Source organism: Juglans microcarpa x Juglans regia, chromosome 7S, assembly GCF_004785595.1.
Source record: "Juglans microcarpa x Juglans regia isolate MS1-56 chromosome 7S, Jm3101_v1.0, whole genome shotgun sequence".
NCBI lineage: Eukaryota > Viridiplantae > Streptophyta > Magnoliopsida > Fagales > Juglandaceae > Juglans > Juglans microcarpa x Juglans regia.
In genome coordinates, this window is record NC_054607.1 from 2928310 (window position 1) to 2939502 (window position 11193).

At 39.2% G+C, this 11193-nt stretch overlaps 1 protein-coding gene across 1 annotated transcript; it reads right to left on the bottom strand.

Annotated features, from left to right (window-relative positions):
- Positions 1-2289: 2289 nt before the first annotated feature.
- On the bottom strand, positions 2290-10894 carry LOC121241453 (pleiotropic drug resistance protein 2-like). The gene is made up of 21 exons (XM_041139233.1): positions 10186-10894; positions 9930-10050; positions 9318-9406; positions 9148-9232; positions 8529-8819; positions 8245-8335; positions 7244-8144; positions 6992-7152; positions 6728-6831; positions 6482-6647; positions 6267-6398; positions 6030-6145; positions 5413-5745; positions 4795-5085; positions 4614-4697; positions 4318-4451; positions 3974-4204; positions 3502-3673; positions 3124-3378; positions 2407-2722; positions 2290-2373 (listed from the first exon to the last, which is right to left on the bottom strand). Exons 1-20 carry the CDS (start codon positions 10563-10565, stop codon positions 2453-2455), a joined length of 4407 nt encoding a protein of 1468 aa, XP_040995167.1. The 5' UTR covers positions 10566-10894; the 3' UTR covers positions 2290-2373; positions 2407-2452.
- Positions 10895-11193: the final 299 nt, after the last annotated feature.

Below are 11193 nucleotides of genomic sequence, written 5' to 3' on the forward strand. Positions count from 1 at the left end.
GGTGGATTTCATGGATGCGTCATTGTATTTCAACCGCCCGATTCTCAGTTCTGGTTAACGGCACCCCGGCTGGATTCTTTGACAGTTCGCGGGATCTGCAGCAGGGAGATCCTCTATCTCCTCTTCTTTTGTTATAGTTATGGAGGCTTTAAGTAGGATGGTGCAGGCTGCTGTTGGGGGAGGGTTTTTATCTGGCTTTCAGGTGGGCAATGGTTCTAGTGGTCCTACTATCATCTCACACCTTCTTTTTGCAGATGATACGTTAGTTTTTTGTGAAGCGAATATAAGCCAGATCCAAACTCTACGAGCATTGTTACTCTGCTTTGAAGCAGTGTCAGGGCTAAAGGTGAATCTGGGTAAGTTTGAGATGGTGCTTGTGGGTGTGGTCTCTAATATCTATAGTTTAGCAAGCCTGCTGGAGTGTAAGGTTTCTTCTTTTCCAATAAAATATCTGGGCCTTCCGTTAGGAGCAACCTTCAAGAATAGAGCTATATGGGATGGGGTAGTGGAGAAGATAGAGAATAGGTTGGCTGGCTGGAAACGAGTGTATTTATCAAAAGGGGGCCGTCTCACTCTTATCAAGAGTACTCTTACTAACCTCCCCACTTATTTTTTATCTTTGTTTCCTATGCCTGTAGGGGTGTGAATGGAATGGAGAAAATTTTTAGGGCGTTCTTATGGGGAGGCATGGGGGAGGAGAAAAAATTTCATTTGGTGAGTTGGAAGACTGTATGTGAATGGGGGGTTGGATGTGTGTAACTTGAGAACTTTTAATAAAGCTTTACTAGGAAAATGGCTTTGGAGATATCATTTGGAGAGGGGATCATTGTGGAAGGATATTATTGATGCTAAATATGGTATTGGGCTGGGTGGTTGGTGCTCTAATGAAGTGAGAGGGGGGGGGGGGGTATGGTGTAGAATTATGGAAGTATATAAGGAAGGGGTGGGCATGCTTTGCAAATCAAATTCGTTTTGTAGTTGGTGAGGGCAATCGAATCAGATTTTGGCGAGACGTGTGGTGTGGAGATTAGGCATTGGAAAGGGTTTTTCCGGCTCTATACCGTATTGTAGCTAATAGGGAGGCCTCAGTGGCGGATGTGCGGTTATTTTCTCATGGTACGCACCAATGGAATATTCTGTTTAATAGGAATTTCCATGATTGGGAATTACCTAGTGTCTCAGTTTTTTTCAGCTTATTATATTCCATGGAGACTCCTAGGTCACAACGAGATAGCTTGAAGCGGAGGTCTAATAATCACGGGATATGTACAGTTAAGGCGTATCTTGACTACACATCTTGACAATACTCCGTTCCCATGGAAGAATATTTAGAGAGCTCGTGTGCCTTCTAAAGTAGTTTTTTTTGTTTGGAATGCTGCTCTTGGGAAGATATTGACCACGGACAATTTGAGGAAGAGGTTGTGTATTGGTGGATTGGTGCTACATGTGTAAAAAGAATGGAGAATCTGTGGACCATCTCTTATTACACTGTGAGGTAACAAGGGCGTCGTGGAATGAGATCTTTCAAAGGGTTGATGTGGCTTGGGTCATGCCTATGAGGGTGGTGGATTTGTTGGGTTGTTGGACAAAGTTGCAAGGCTGTCAACAAGTGACAGTAGTGTGGAAGATGATTCCGTTGTGCATTATGTGGTGTACTTGAACGGAAAGGAATGCGAGGTGCTTTGAAGATAAGGAGCGCACAATGTCGAGTTGAAGAATTTTTTTCTTCACACTCTAATGTGTTGGTTTTCCACTATTGTTTTGCATGGGGACAATATTCAGGATTTCTTGTCTTTAATTTATCGTTCTTAGAATGTATGTAGGAGCACTTATGTATACTTCCTGTGTATAAGGGCTATACATTTTTCATTCATATATATAATATCTATCTTTTACTGATAAAAAAAAAAGTAGAGCATTTTGGTTTGAATAACATTTTTTTTTTGGGTTTTCCAAACTCATATTTTTGGTTACAAGGATTAATAAATGTTATTAAATTTTATTTAGACACATAAAAAGCTCTTGGACTCCCTCTCAACTTGAGCAAAATTTATTTAATATATTTAGTAGCCTATAATATTTTTTATTTAATGTATTTAGTTATTTCTACACATTTTGCAAATATGTGGCTGGTACTTGGAACTGGAAAAAAAACCGAACGAGGAACAATATCGGTTCCCTCTATGCATGCATGGTCGGATTTGATGAAATCCTGACATCCAATTGGAGATCATGTCCAATGTGTTCGATGAAATGGCAGGATTTGATCCAAGCTAGAGACTCTGAGAATTTGTCCGACAAGAATTTCAGTTTCTTGAAATATATTTGAAAAGAAAGATTAAATAACAATAAATGAAAACACCCTACAAATAAAATAGTAGTAGCGTTCAAATTAACTCAATACACAATCTTGCATGCAAAATCTCATGAGTGCTGAAACTTCACTTTCTTTTTATCTCCTTTGGAAGTTGAGGAACTTGATGCCATAGGCAAAGACAAAGAAGAAAAGGAGGGAAAAGCCAATATGGGCAGCAGCAACCGCTCCAAGGAAGTCATGATCAAAACCCAAGTGCTTCTTTAGGTAGTCCTTCACTTGAATATCAGCTTCTCCAGGTACCTCAATCAGAGTTGTCTTGTCTCCCACCTGAGAAGTTACAAGGCCGTAGAGTGTCCAAGCCACTGGAGAAGCCCAGTAATACCACCTCCACCATATTGGAATTTGCTGCAGATGTAAAGCCGTTTGATTTCAGGCTTCTTTCTATGCAAAGCACTTGAAATCATATCATGATCATGAATGGTGCATGTGGAACAAGATGAGAATTTTAAACACAGATTCCCATCCCATACCATGTGGAATATATATGTATGTTTTTTCCCTTGGCGTTTGAATAAGCAGGTTGTTCTTCATAACATGCCTCAGTTTTAAATGTTAAAGTGTTTTGGGCAATTTTTATGTCTCTATCTCAATCAGTTAGTTTAATGTTTTGATAAGCAAAGAAATCAGATATCATGCAAATCAAATCCTGTCGCGTCAGCAATGTGGTGTGTGTCCTCATAAGTAAAACTCGAAAACAAATGTGCTTCTGTGGACTATACTCATTTAAGTCGATATATCATACTCACCTTCCTTGGGATGAGGAAACCAGAGAACAGGTTCCAGAAGTTCAGGAAGAAGGACATAACAATGGCAGCAATTTGGTGGCTGGGAGTGAGAGCTTGAATCATCATCCCGTAGAAGGTGAAGTATACAAAGCACATTAATATGAAGAAGTAAAACCAAAAGAATTTATCTGCTTTCCAATCGAATCCGATCATCGAGTAAAGGATAATGGTGTAGACAAAAGTTTGGACGATAAGGTATAATGTCTCCACAGCCACCTGTTGGAAATCAGATATAAATGCTCATTATTTTTACTGCAAATCAGTCTTCCATAGTTTTTGTTTCATTTGCTTGGTGTTGTAAACTCATTATTCTTACATGGTATAACGACTTTCTTTTACCTGACCAAATGCATACGGCAAGGCCGAGTACATTCCTGCTGCTCTTTCACGGTAGAAGACTGTCCTTTCAATTGCCACAACAGACTGCACTGTAGAAGAGTTGATGCCTCCAAGGAAAACAACTGCTGCAAACATTGCTCCCAGCAGATTCAGCAGGTCTTGTTCTCTTTTCCTGTTTTCACCAATAGTTTAAAATAACTCAATAAGCTTTAGAGATAAAGAAAAGGCACAGAGATAGTTCACTTGATGGCGTATTCCAACTAAGAAAAACGTACTTGTTGATGTTTATGCAAACCATGTAAGATCCTACTGCATGGCTAACTTTGATCAAGTTAGTAGCTTTCTTGGACAATTATATTTTCCTAGTGCCTTCTCAATATAAGATAACATGAATAATTTCATTTAATTTCACCTACCCCATGGATTACTAATATTATCTTTACAAAGGCAAATAAGAACTTTTAAGACTTACGTCTGATGATGTCCTTTGTTCCAGAATACAAGTCCAAATATAATACCAGTAACTATTGTCAACAAGAAACGGATTGCATTGTATTGAGGGTTCCTCCAATAGGACCAATATTGCTTCCTGAAACAAGCGTTGCATTGAGAAGTAAAGGATTGGGAATATTTGGTGGGGAAGTAAAGTTCTGCGGATCCTGGTGATGGAGTACTCAGCTCTTGGATGAGTTCTTGATTCCTCCTGCGTTAAGTGAATTAATAGATGAAAACACAGTATGGTTGAAAGATAAAATTTCAAATAGATATAGGTGAAGAGGGCAGGAATCGTTGCGAAATTTGGAATGTTCTCCTTACTTGTACAGATCAGAGTTGGCATAGATTTCTGCAAAATCCACATCATGTTGAACCTCCACAGCAGGAGAACTGACTTCTAGCATCCACGTAGCAGGATTATAGCCCTCTTTGATCTTAGGAACATTTGGGATAGACTACAATGGTAATAGATATTAGTTTGTGCCTAGGATTACTAAGAGTGATAATTTTGATAGGCTGAAATGGGTATAAATATTTACTTTCTGATGGAGACTTCTTAAGATTTACGTTTATAGACTGCTACCATTTTATAAACGAGTGTAGGATGAGATAATCACCTCGAAGTATTCTACAAGCTTGTGAGATTGGCGACCAAGGGGTCCAGCATAAATGACTTGTCCACCCCTCTTCATCAACAAAAGCTGTGCACAGGTTTGTTTAAAATTGAGAAGTGTTAAGAGGATTAGAACAATCAAACAAACAGGTTGAAGTGCAAAATGTTGATATTATCCCAAATACCTCATCAAAAGCTTCAAAAATGTCAATGCTTGGCTGGTGAATTGTGCAGACAACTGTTCGCCCTGTATCCACCGTATTTCTCACTGTACGCATAACAATTGCTGCAGCTCTAGCATCAAGGCCTGATGTCGGCTCATCCATGAAGATGATGGAAGGATTGGCAACCAATTCCACGGCTATGGTGAGTCTCTTTCTCTGTTCAGTGGACAGACCATCTACTCCTGGGAGGCCAACTAAAGAATTCCTCAATGGGTTTAGCTCAACCAAATCCATAACTTCCTCAACAAACATCTGCAGCACAAATAGTGAATGCACAATCACTGGGCAGCAACATACAATCAGGCACATATTTGCAATTGAAAAGGCATCTTTCATATGAAGAATAAACTTTAAAAGGTTGGACACATAAGTATTTTAAGCTGAGATTAGAAGGATGAAAGTGCCAAGTTTGTGTATATCTTAGCAAAGGTAAATTGACCTATCAAATTGTGCATAAAATACAACGAGTTCATCCAGGACATACATTCAGGGGTAATCAGAGAAATAAATGTTAAAGATGAAGTAGACATAACAGCTTACAAAATGAAGGAAATTAGATTTAGGACAAAGCAAACTTGCCTTTCGTGTTTCCTTGTCAACTTCCATGGCAAGACGCAGCCGGGCAGAATACAGAAGAGATTCATAGACGGTAACATGGGGTGAATGGATATCGTTCTGTTCACAATAACCGCTGACCCGAGCAAAAGTTGCTTGGTTCTTTGGATAACCAGATATGCTGATACTTCCTTCAATGTACCCTCCAGTTTTTCTCCCTGCTAGCACATCCATCAATGTGGTCTTTCCAGCACCACTTACACCAACCAATGCTGTTAGAACACCAGGCCTGAAAGCACCACTAACATCTCGTAAAAGCTGGAGACGAGTCTCTTCAACTCCTTCATTCTTCATTTCCTGTTGAAGAAAAAGTGTTCAGCATCCAGATTTGAAAACATGGGAAAGGTTCAACAGTTTATGAATTTCTCTTATATTTCAAGATGCTACCCTGATATTATGCATAACTTTCTATACGTGAATTATTAAGGTAACAGTCACAATGGAGTTGTTCATCTTTTTCACAGAATGACAATATCTTGATAAGGTAAGAAGTTGAGATTTTTATTTTCCCTCACTTCATCTTCCTCCCCAATAAGGTGATCCTGCAAGATGGAAAGAGAAATGTGGGAAAAGGGACTTACAGCAGGCATATCGACATAGTAGTTTACATGACTAAATGCAAGTGACAAGGGCTGGAAAGGCAACACCATTCCCCTTCTAACGGGTGCTTGCACTGCAGAAGTACCAATTGTGGAGTCTGCAGTGTTATTCCCCGCCATTTCAATACCTGTACTCATTCAAATGTTATCATCATTAAAAATGGTTACAAGTTTTTCTCCCTTTTAACTATTTACGAGTAGAACTGTAAGTTCTGGTACCTTCAAACAGTGGAGCAGTTGAAGCTGTACTCATTTCCGTGGTCATTATTCTATGTTGGCCATTAGATGGCTGCTTTCCACTCTTCTTCTTATCATCCTCCTCGAAAATGACAGATTTAGAATCTCCTAAAGCTGCATTTGATTTTCAAAGCAATGTCAGGTACATATTTCATTGCAATACTAAATGGATATTAGCATGAGAAGTAATTGCTTACGATTTAAAAATGTGAGTGCTAGTATAAAACAGATGTTGAATAGCAGAGAAAACCCAAGGAGTGCCCCAACACAGATCCAGAACCAATAGTCATCTTTAAACATGCCCCTGGCCCTGAGAAGAACCTTTCCCACAGTAGGTTCAGGAACATTTGGGTAGGGATTGGGCTGTTAAAAAGAAAAATGTAAGATAATAAATGAAGGTAGTTTTAATGGAAAAAATCATTATTTTGCAAAGGAGATCTTACCGCACTCCATCTTTCATCGAGAAACTCATTCATGACTATGGCATTCTGTCCATACATCATGGGAGAAACATAGTAGCCCCATATCATCCAAGGTTGAATGTCATCTAAACAAAGAGTAGGAGTTAGTTGTTTCCTTATCTCAAATATAGAACCCAGGCATGAGGATCTGAGCACATGAGGATCTCAAAGAGTAGGATCTGAGCCCCATATCACCTCCGTTGAGCACTAAGGACTTGTATATAACTAAAAGATTAAAATACTGACCTTTGGCAACAATAAATCCCCCGAGGACAAAAATGGACAGCAATGAGAAGGTACCAATTGTATTTGCCACAACTTGTGTTCTTCCAAGTGCTGCAATAAAGCGGAAGAGTGATAGGGCCATCTGATGGACACTGAAGAATGCCAATAACTGACGAAAAAACCTATAAAATTCCAACAAGTAACCAGGTAAGCAATTCCATGCAGGGGAATTCTACTCATTTTTCTTAAAGAATGTTAAGTGCATGCACGTACCTACTAGCAGCAGGAGCAAACCCAACAGTGTAATACGTGAGGCAGATCCATATTCCTGACTCCATCAATGAGAGGGGAATCCTGAGGAGCCAAATTGGCAACGCAAAAGCCCATGCTGGATAGAACAAGAAATCCCGCTGCTTAAAAAATACAGGAAGCCTAAAAATAGTCAATGCAAGTTCTGCCACTCCATTAAACATCACGTTGGTGAGACTGAAGAACATTGCACCATAAAATTTCCCTCCATCTTCTATTCGACCATGCTTCATTTCTGTTCTCAAGAACACTGTCATGGCAATAATTGACATGATGGTGATCTGGGTTGTCTTGAATATATATACAAAAGAGTTGCGCTTCATCAATAGCCACTCTCTTGCAAGGCATGCCTTGAAGAGTTCCCAGTTCGAGATTCCATACTTCTCTTTTACTAATGCAGCTGGATGGGCTTTGGACCGATCGTAAGGAATTCCAAGCTCTTCAGAAATTTTCTGGCCAATGTGAAAATTTTGGAAGCAACTTACGAATTCAGGGACACTGATATATCGGTAAGGCTCATTGTTTTTGCACCAGTACTGCTCCTGGTCCTTTTTTGATGTAATCTCTTGCAAGAAGTCTGCAACTCCTTTCCTTTCTGGGCACTTGAAGCCCACATTTTCAAAAAACTGAAGAACATTGTCACGTGGACCTTGATAAACAATCTGACCCTCTGAAAGTAAGATAATGTCATCAAAAAGATCAAAGGTTTCAGGCGCAGGTTGCAGAAGAGATATTATCATTGTCACGTCCATGATATGAACCATCTGTCTCATAAACCTGACAATTTGGAAAGTTGTGGAACTGTCCAGACCATTTGATATTTCATCCATGAAAAGGGCCTTTGCCGGTCCAGCCAGCATTTCTCCTACATTCAGTATAATCATTATAAAAAACTGTTTGGTCGACGGCAAAAAGTACTGCCACTTAATTTTTATATGCAATGCTTTATGTCATCTTTTACATACCTGTAGTAACACGCTTCTTTTGTCCACCTGATATGCCCCTTCTCATATCATCGCCCACCAAAATGTCAGAACAGATATCCAATCCAAGAATCTGCAATACATGTTTTTAAAAAGTTATATAAGAAAAATCCTTAGGAGCTTGGTTTTAGGATTTTTGTTGTAACTCCCCATGTTCCCTTTGTATATTGTATTCATCCATCTGTCGTAAGCGAGTGTTATCAGTAAAATTAAGTAGCGTCATCCTTTTAGAAAATGAAAGGTCAGTTACCATTAAGGCAACATACCTTGAGAATATAGTCTGTAACAAGACTTGCTTCTTCGCCTGTCATTGCTGTAGCTTTCATGAACGCATCTATCTCAGGATCTGGTTTGATTCCTGCTTGTTTTTCCCGTCTTGATAATTCTGCCAGCATCTCGTACCTGGTTCCAACTCCCAAGCAACGTCCCGAAAAATCCAATGTCTCCCTGACCGTCATTTCACCATGATGAAGATCTTGTTGGCTAATATAAGCACATGTTCTCTGAGGAACAAACTCTGACAATTCATGACCACAGTATGTGACTCTGCCTGATACCTTTGCATAGTAAGTTGTCAATGACAGGGTTAGGATTTCAGAATACAAGACAAATGATTCTAAAATTATTCAGGATTTAGCAGATACTTCTGGAGTCTGTTGTGGAAGAGCTCACATATCAAACAGTAGTTATAGAATTAAGAAACATTATGGGGCATATTTGAAAGAAATGAATAATACTTCAGGAACTTTTGGGACAATTTCCAAACAAAATTAAACAAACCCATATAACAAAATCGCATATAAGTGTAAATAATAATGAACAATTCAAGACAGAGAAGTTTTTGGCAGACATTTCCTGGTGAGATGAGAGGAGGAAATGACACACCCTGAGATCCTTGTTCCTCTTCCCAGCAAGTGCCTGCAGCAAAGTCGTTTTCCCTGATCCGGGAGGTCCCAGAAGCAGCGTCATTCTGAACAAAAGCCAGTAAATTAATCAACGAAACACACACCATAAATCAATGCTCTGATATATATAAGTTTGCAAGAATCCAATACCTCGATGGCTTCACTATTCCACTCACATCTTGTAGAATCTGGACAACCCTTTTCTTTGATGGGAAAAGCTTGAGTACCCCAAGAAGAGCCTATTATCACAAAAAATTATAAACAAAACCATTCATCAGTAAATATACCAAACTGTAGAGCAAATTGAAGCAATATTTTCTCTTTGAGATATTGACATGAACAGTTTTGAACATTCTCTTTGCGAAGCGAAATTATATCCAATAATTCTTGCTGCATATCCCAGTCTAAGACCCAAACTGTCAATTTATATAAAACCAAAATTAAAACTCAAACCAATTTACTTTTTGAAAAAAATCAATATCCAGAAAAAAAAGAAAAAAAGAAAAAAAGACAAATGTTTCGCCATTGTGTATATACCGAGTTGTGAAACCATTCTTAGAGATCCTTTCCACAGTAAAAGTAAGAAGGAAGGGGAGAGAGAGAGAGAGAGAGAGTGGTAATTGTTCTCAGATTTTGAAAAAGAGAGGACACAAGCAAAGCTGGACTATGGAGGATAGAAAACTTTGTTCTATAATCCCCACTGGATTGAAAGCTAAATTATTACCGAACAAAGAAAATATAATATATGGGGGGAAAAAATACCTCAATTGAATTCAAGGTTGAGTTGAGCAGAGTTGGGAGTGCCCTGGTTCCAACGTACGCATCTCCTTCAATTGATACATGCTCAAACCGGATTTCAATAGTTGGAATCTCAATTCCCACCCTGAAGCAAATAACCAAAAGATCTTAAGAAAATAACAAATCCAAACCAACAAAGCCAAGAAAAAAAAAAGGAAACAAAGATAAACATGATAGAAAAATACACAACCAAAAGTACTATAGCCTACTCCAATCTCACCTGTCAGTCCTGTTTCTAAGCCTACGAAGAAACTTCTCATTATCATCTTCAACAACCTTGAGTATACTCTCAATGATATTCTTCTTGTCCTGCATCCGAAGTTTGGTAACATCAACCTCTTCATAACCAACTCTCCCATTATCCAAAACCTGCTTCAGAAATCCCTTCCTCAACCTGTCATACGTGGGAAGCCGCTCTAACGCTGCCCACTGCAGCTCCTCTTCGTCATCTTCCCTACCACTCCTCTGAAACACATCCGGTTGTCCCGTCCAAGCCTCGCGGAAGCTGGCCGAGAAGTTTTTCTTGCTGGCCGACCGGAAACTCGCTCGCCGGTTGCTCATGGACCTCACAAGCTCATCGCCGTCCAAAGCAGCCGCCATGACGACACACTTATCAATTCCCAATACACACAAGAAATTTGTGCTAGCTCCTACAGAATCTAGCGCCTCAACAAAAAAGTTCTAAAAAAAGTTCAACGTGCTAAGCATGCAAATGTTGAATGACCACCTTGTAAACTGCAGAATTATTGGAGGATATGCATGGAAATGAAAGAACGCGGCTTTTGGTGAATTCAGAGGTGGGTTTGGGCATGGGATTATGTAGGAGAGGAAGGTGAGAAGGAAGAGTAGGGTGGTGACAGAAATGGGTAGTAGAGAGTTCAGAGAAGTCGAAAGGCTCTTTTGCATGAAATGAAGCGACTTTTTGTTTTAAATAGCATGGGTGAAAGGATTCGAATATTTTTCCAATGCAGACTCAGACGGCTTTGCTTAAAGAGGACAACCTTATACACTTCCCATTCTTAAATCTTCCCCTACGAACTAATCTGTAATTTGACTGTATTTTCCATCTTTCCAATAAACCAGAAAAAATCACATGATCATGAGTATGCAATTTTCCAAATTTATGATATATCACTGGACAAATTTTGCCCTTTAAATTGCCAGGCCAGAGACATTAAGTAATTTACGAGAAAAAGAAATACAATCCTTTTTAAATTATAATTTCCTT

What these genes read in the sequence shown, in the direction of transcription:
- LOC121241453 (XM_041139233.1), bottom strand. Translation starts at nt 10,565, where the DNA reads ATGGCGGCTGCTTTGGACGGCGATGAGCTTGTGAGGTCCATGAGCAAC. An exon ending in CTTAGAAACAGGACTGACAG is followed by an intron (nt 10,051 to 10,185) that starts GTGAGATTGGAG and finishes TATTTGCTTCAG; the next exon opens with GGTGGGAATTGAGATTCCAA. An exon ending in GGAATAGTGAAGCCATCGAG is followed by an intron (nt 9,233 to 9,317) that starts GTATTGGATTCT and finishes GCTTTTGTTCAG; the next exon opens with AATGACGCTGCTTCTGGGAC.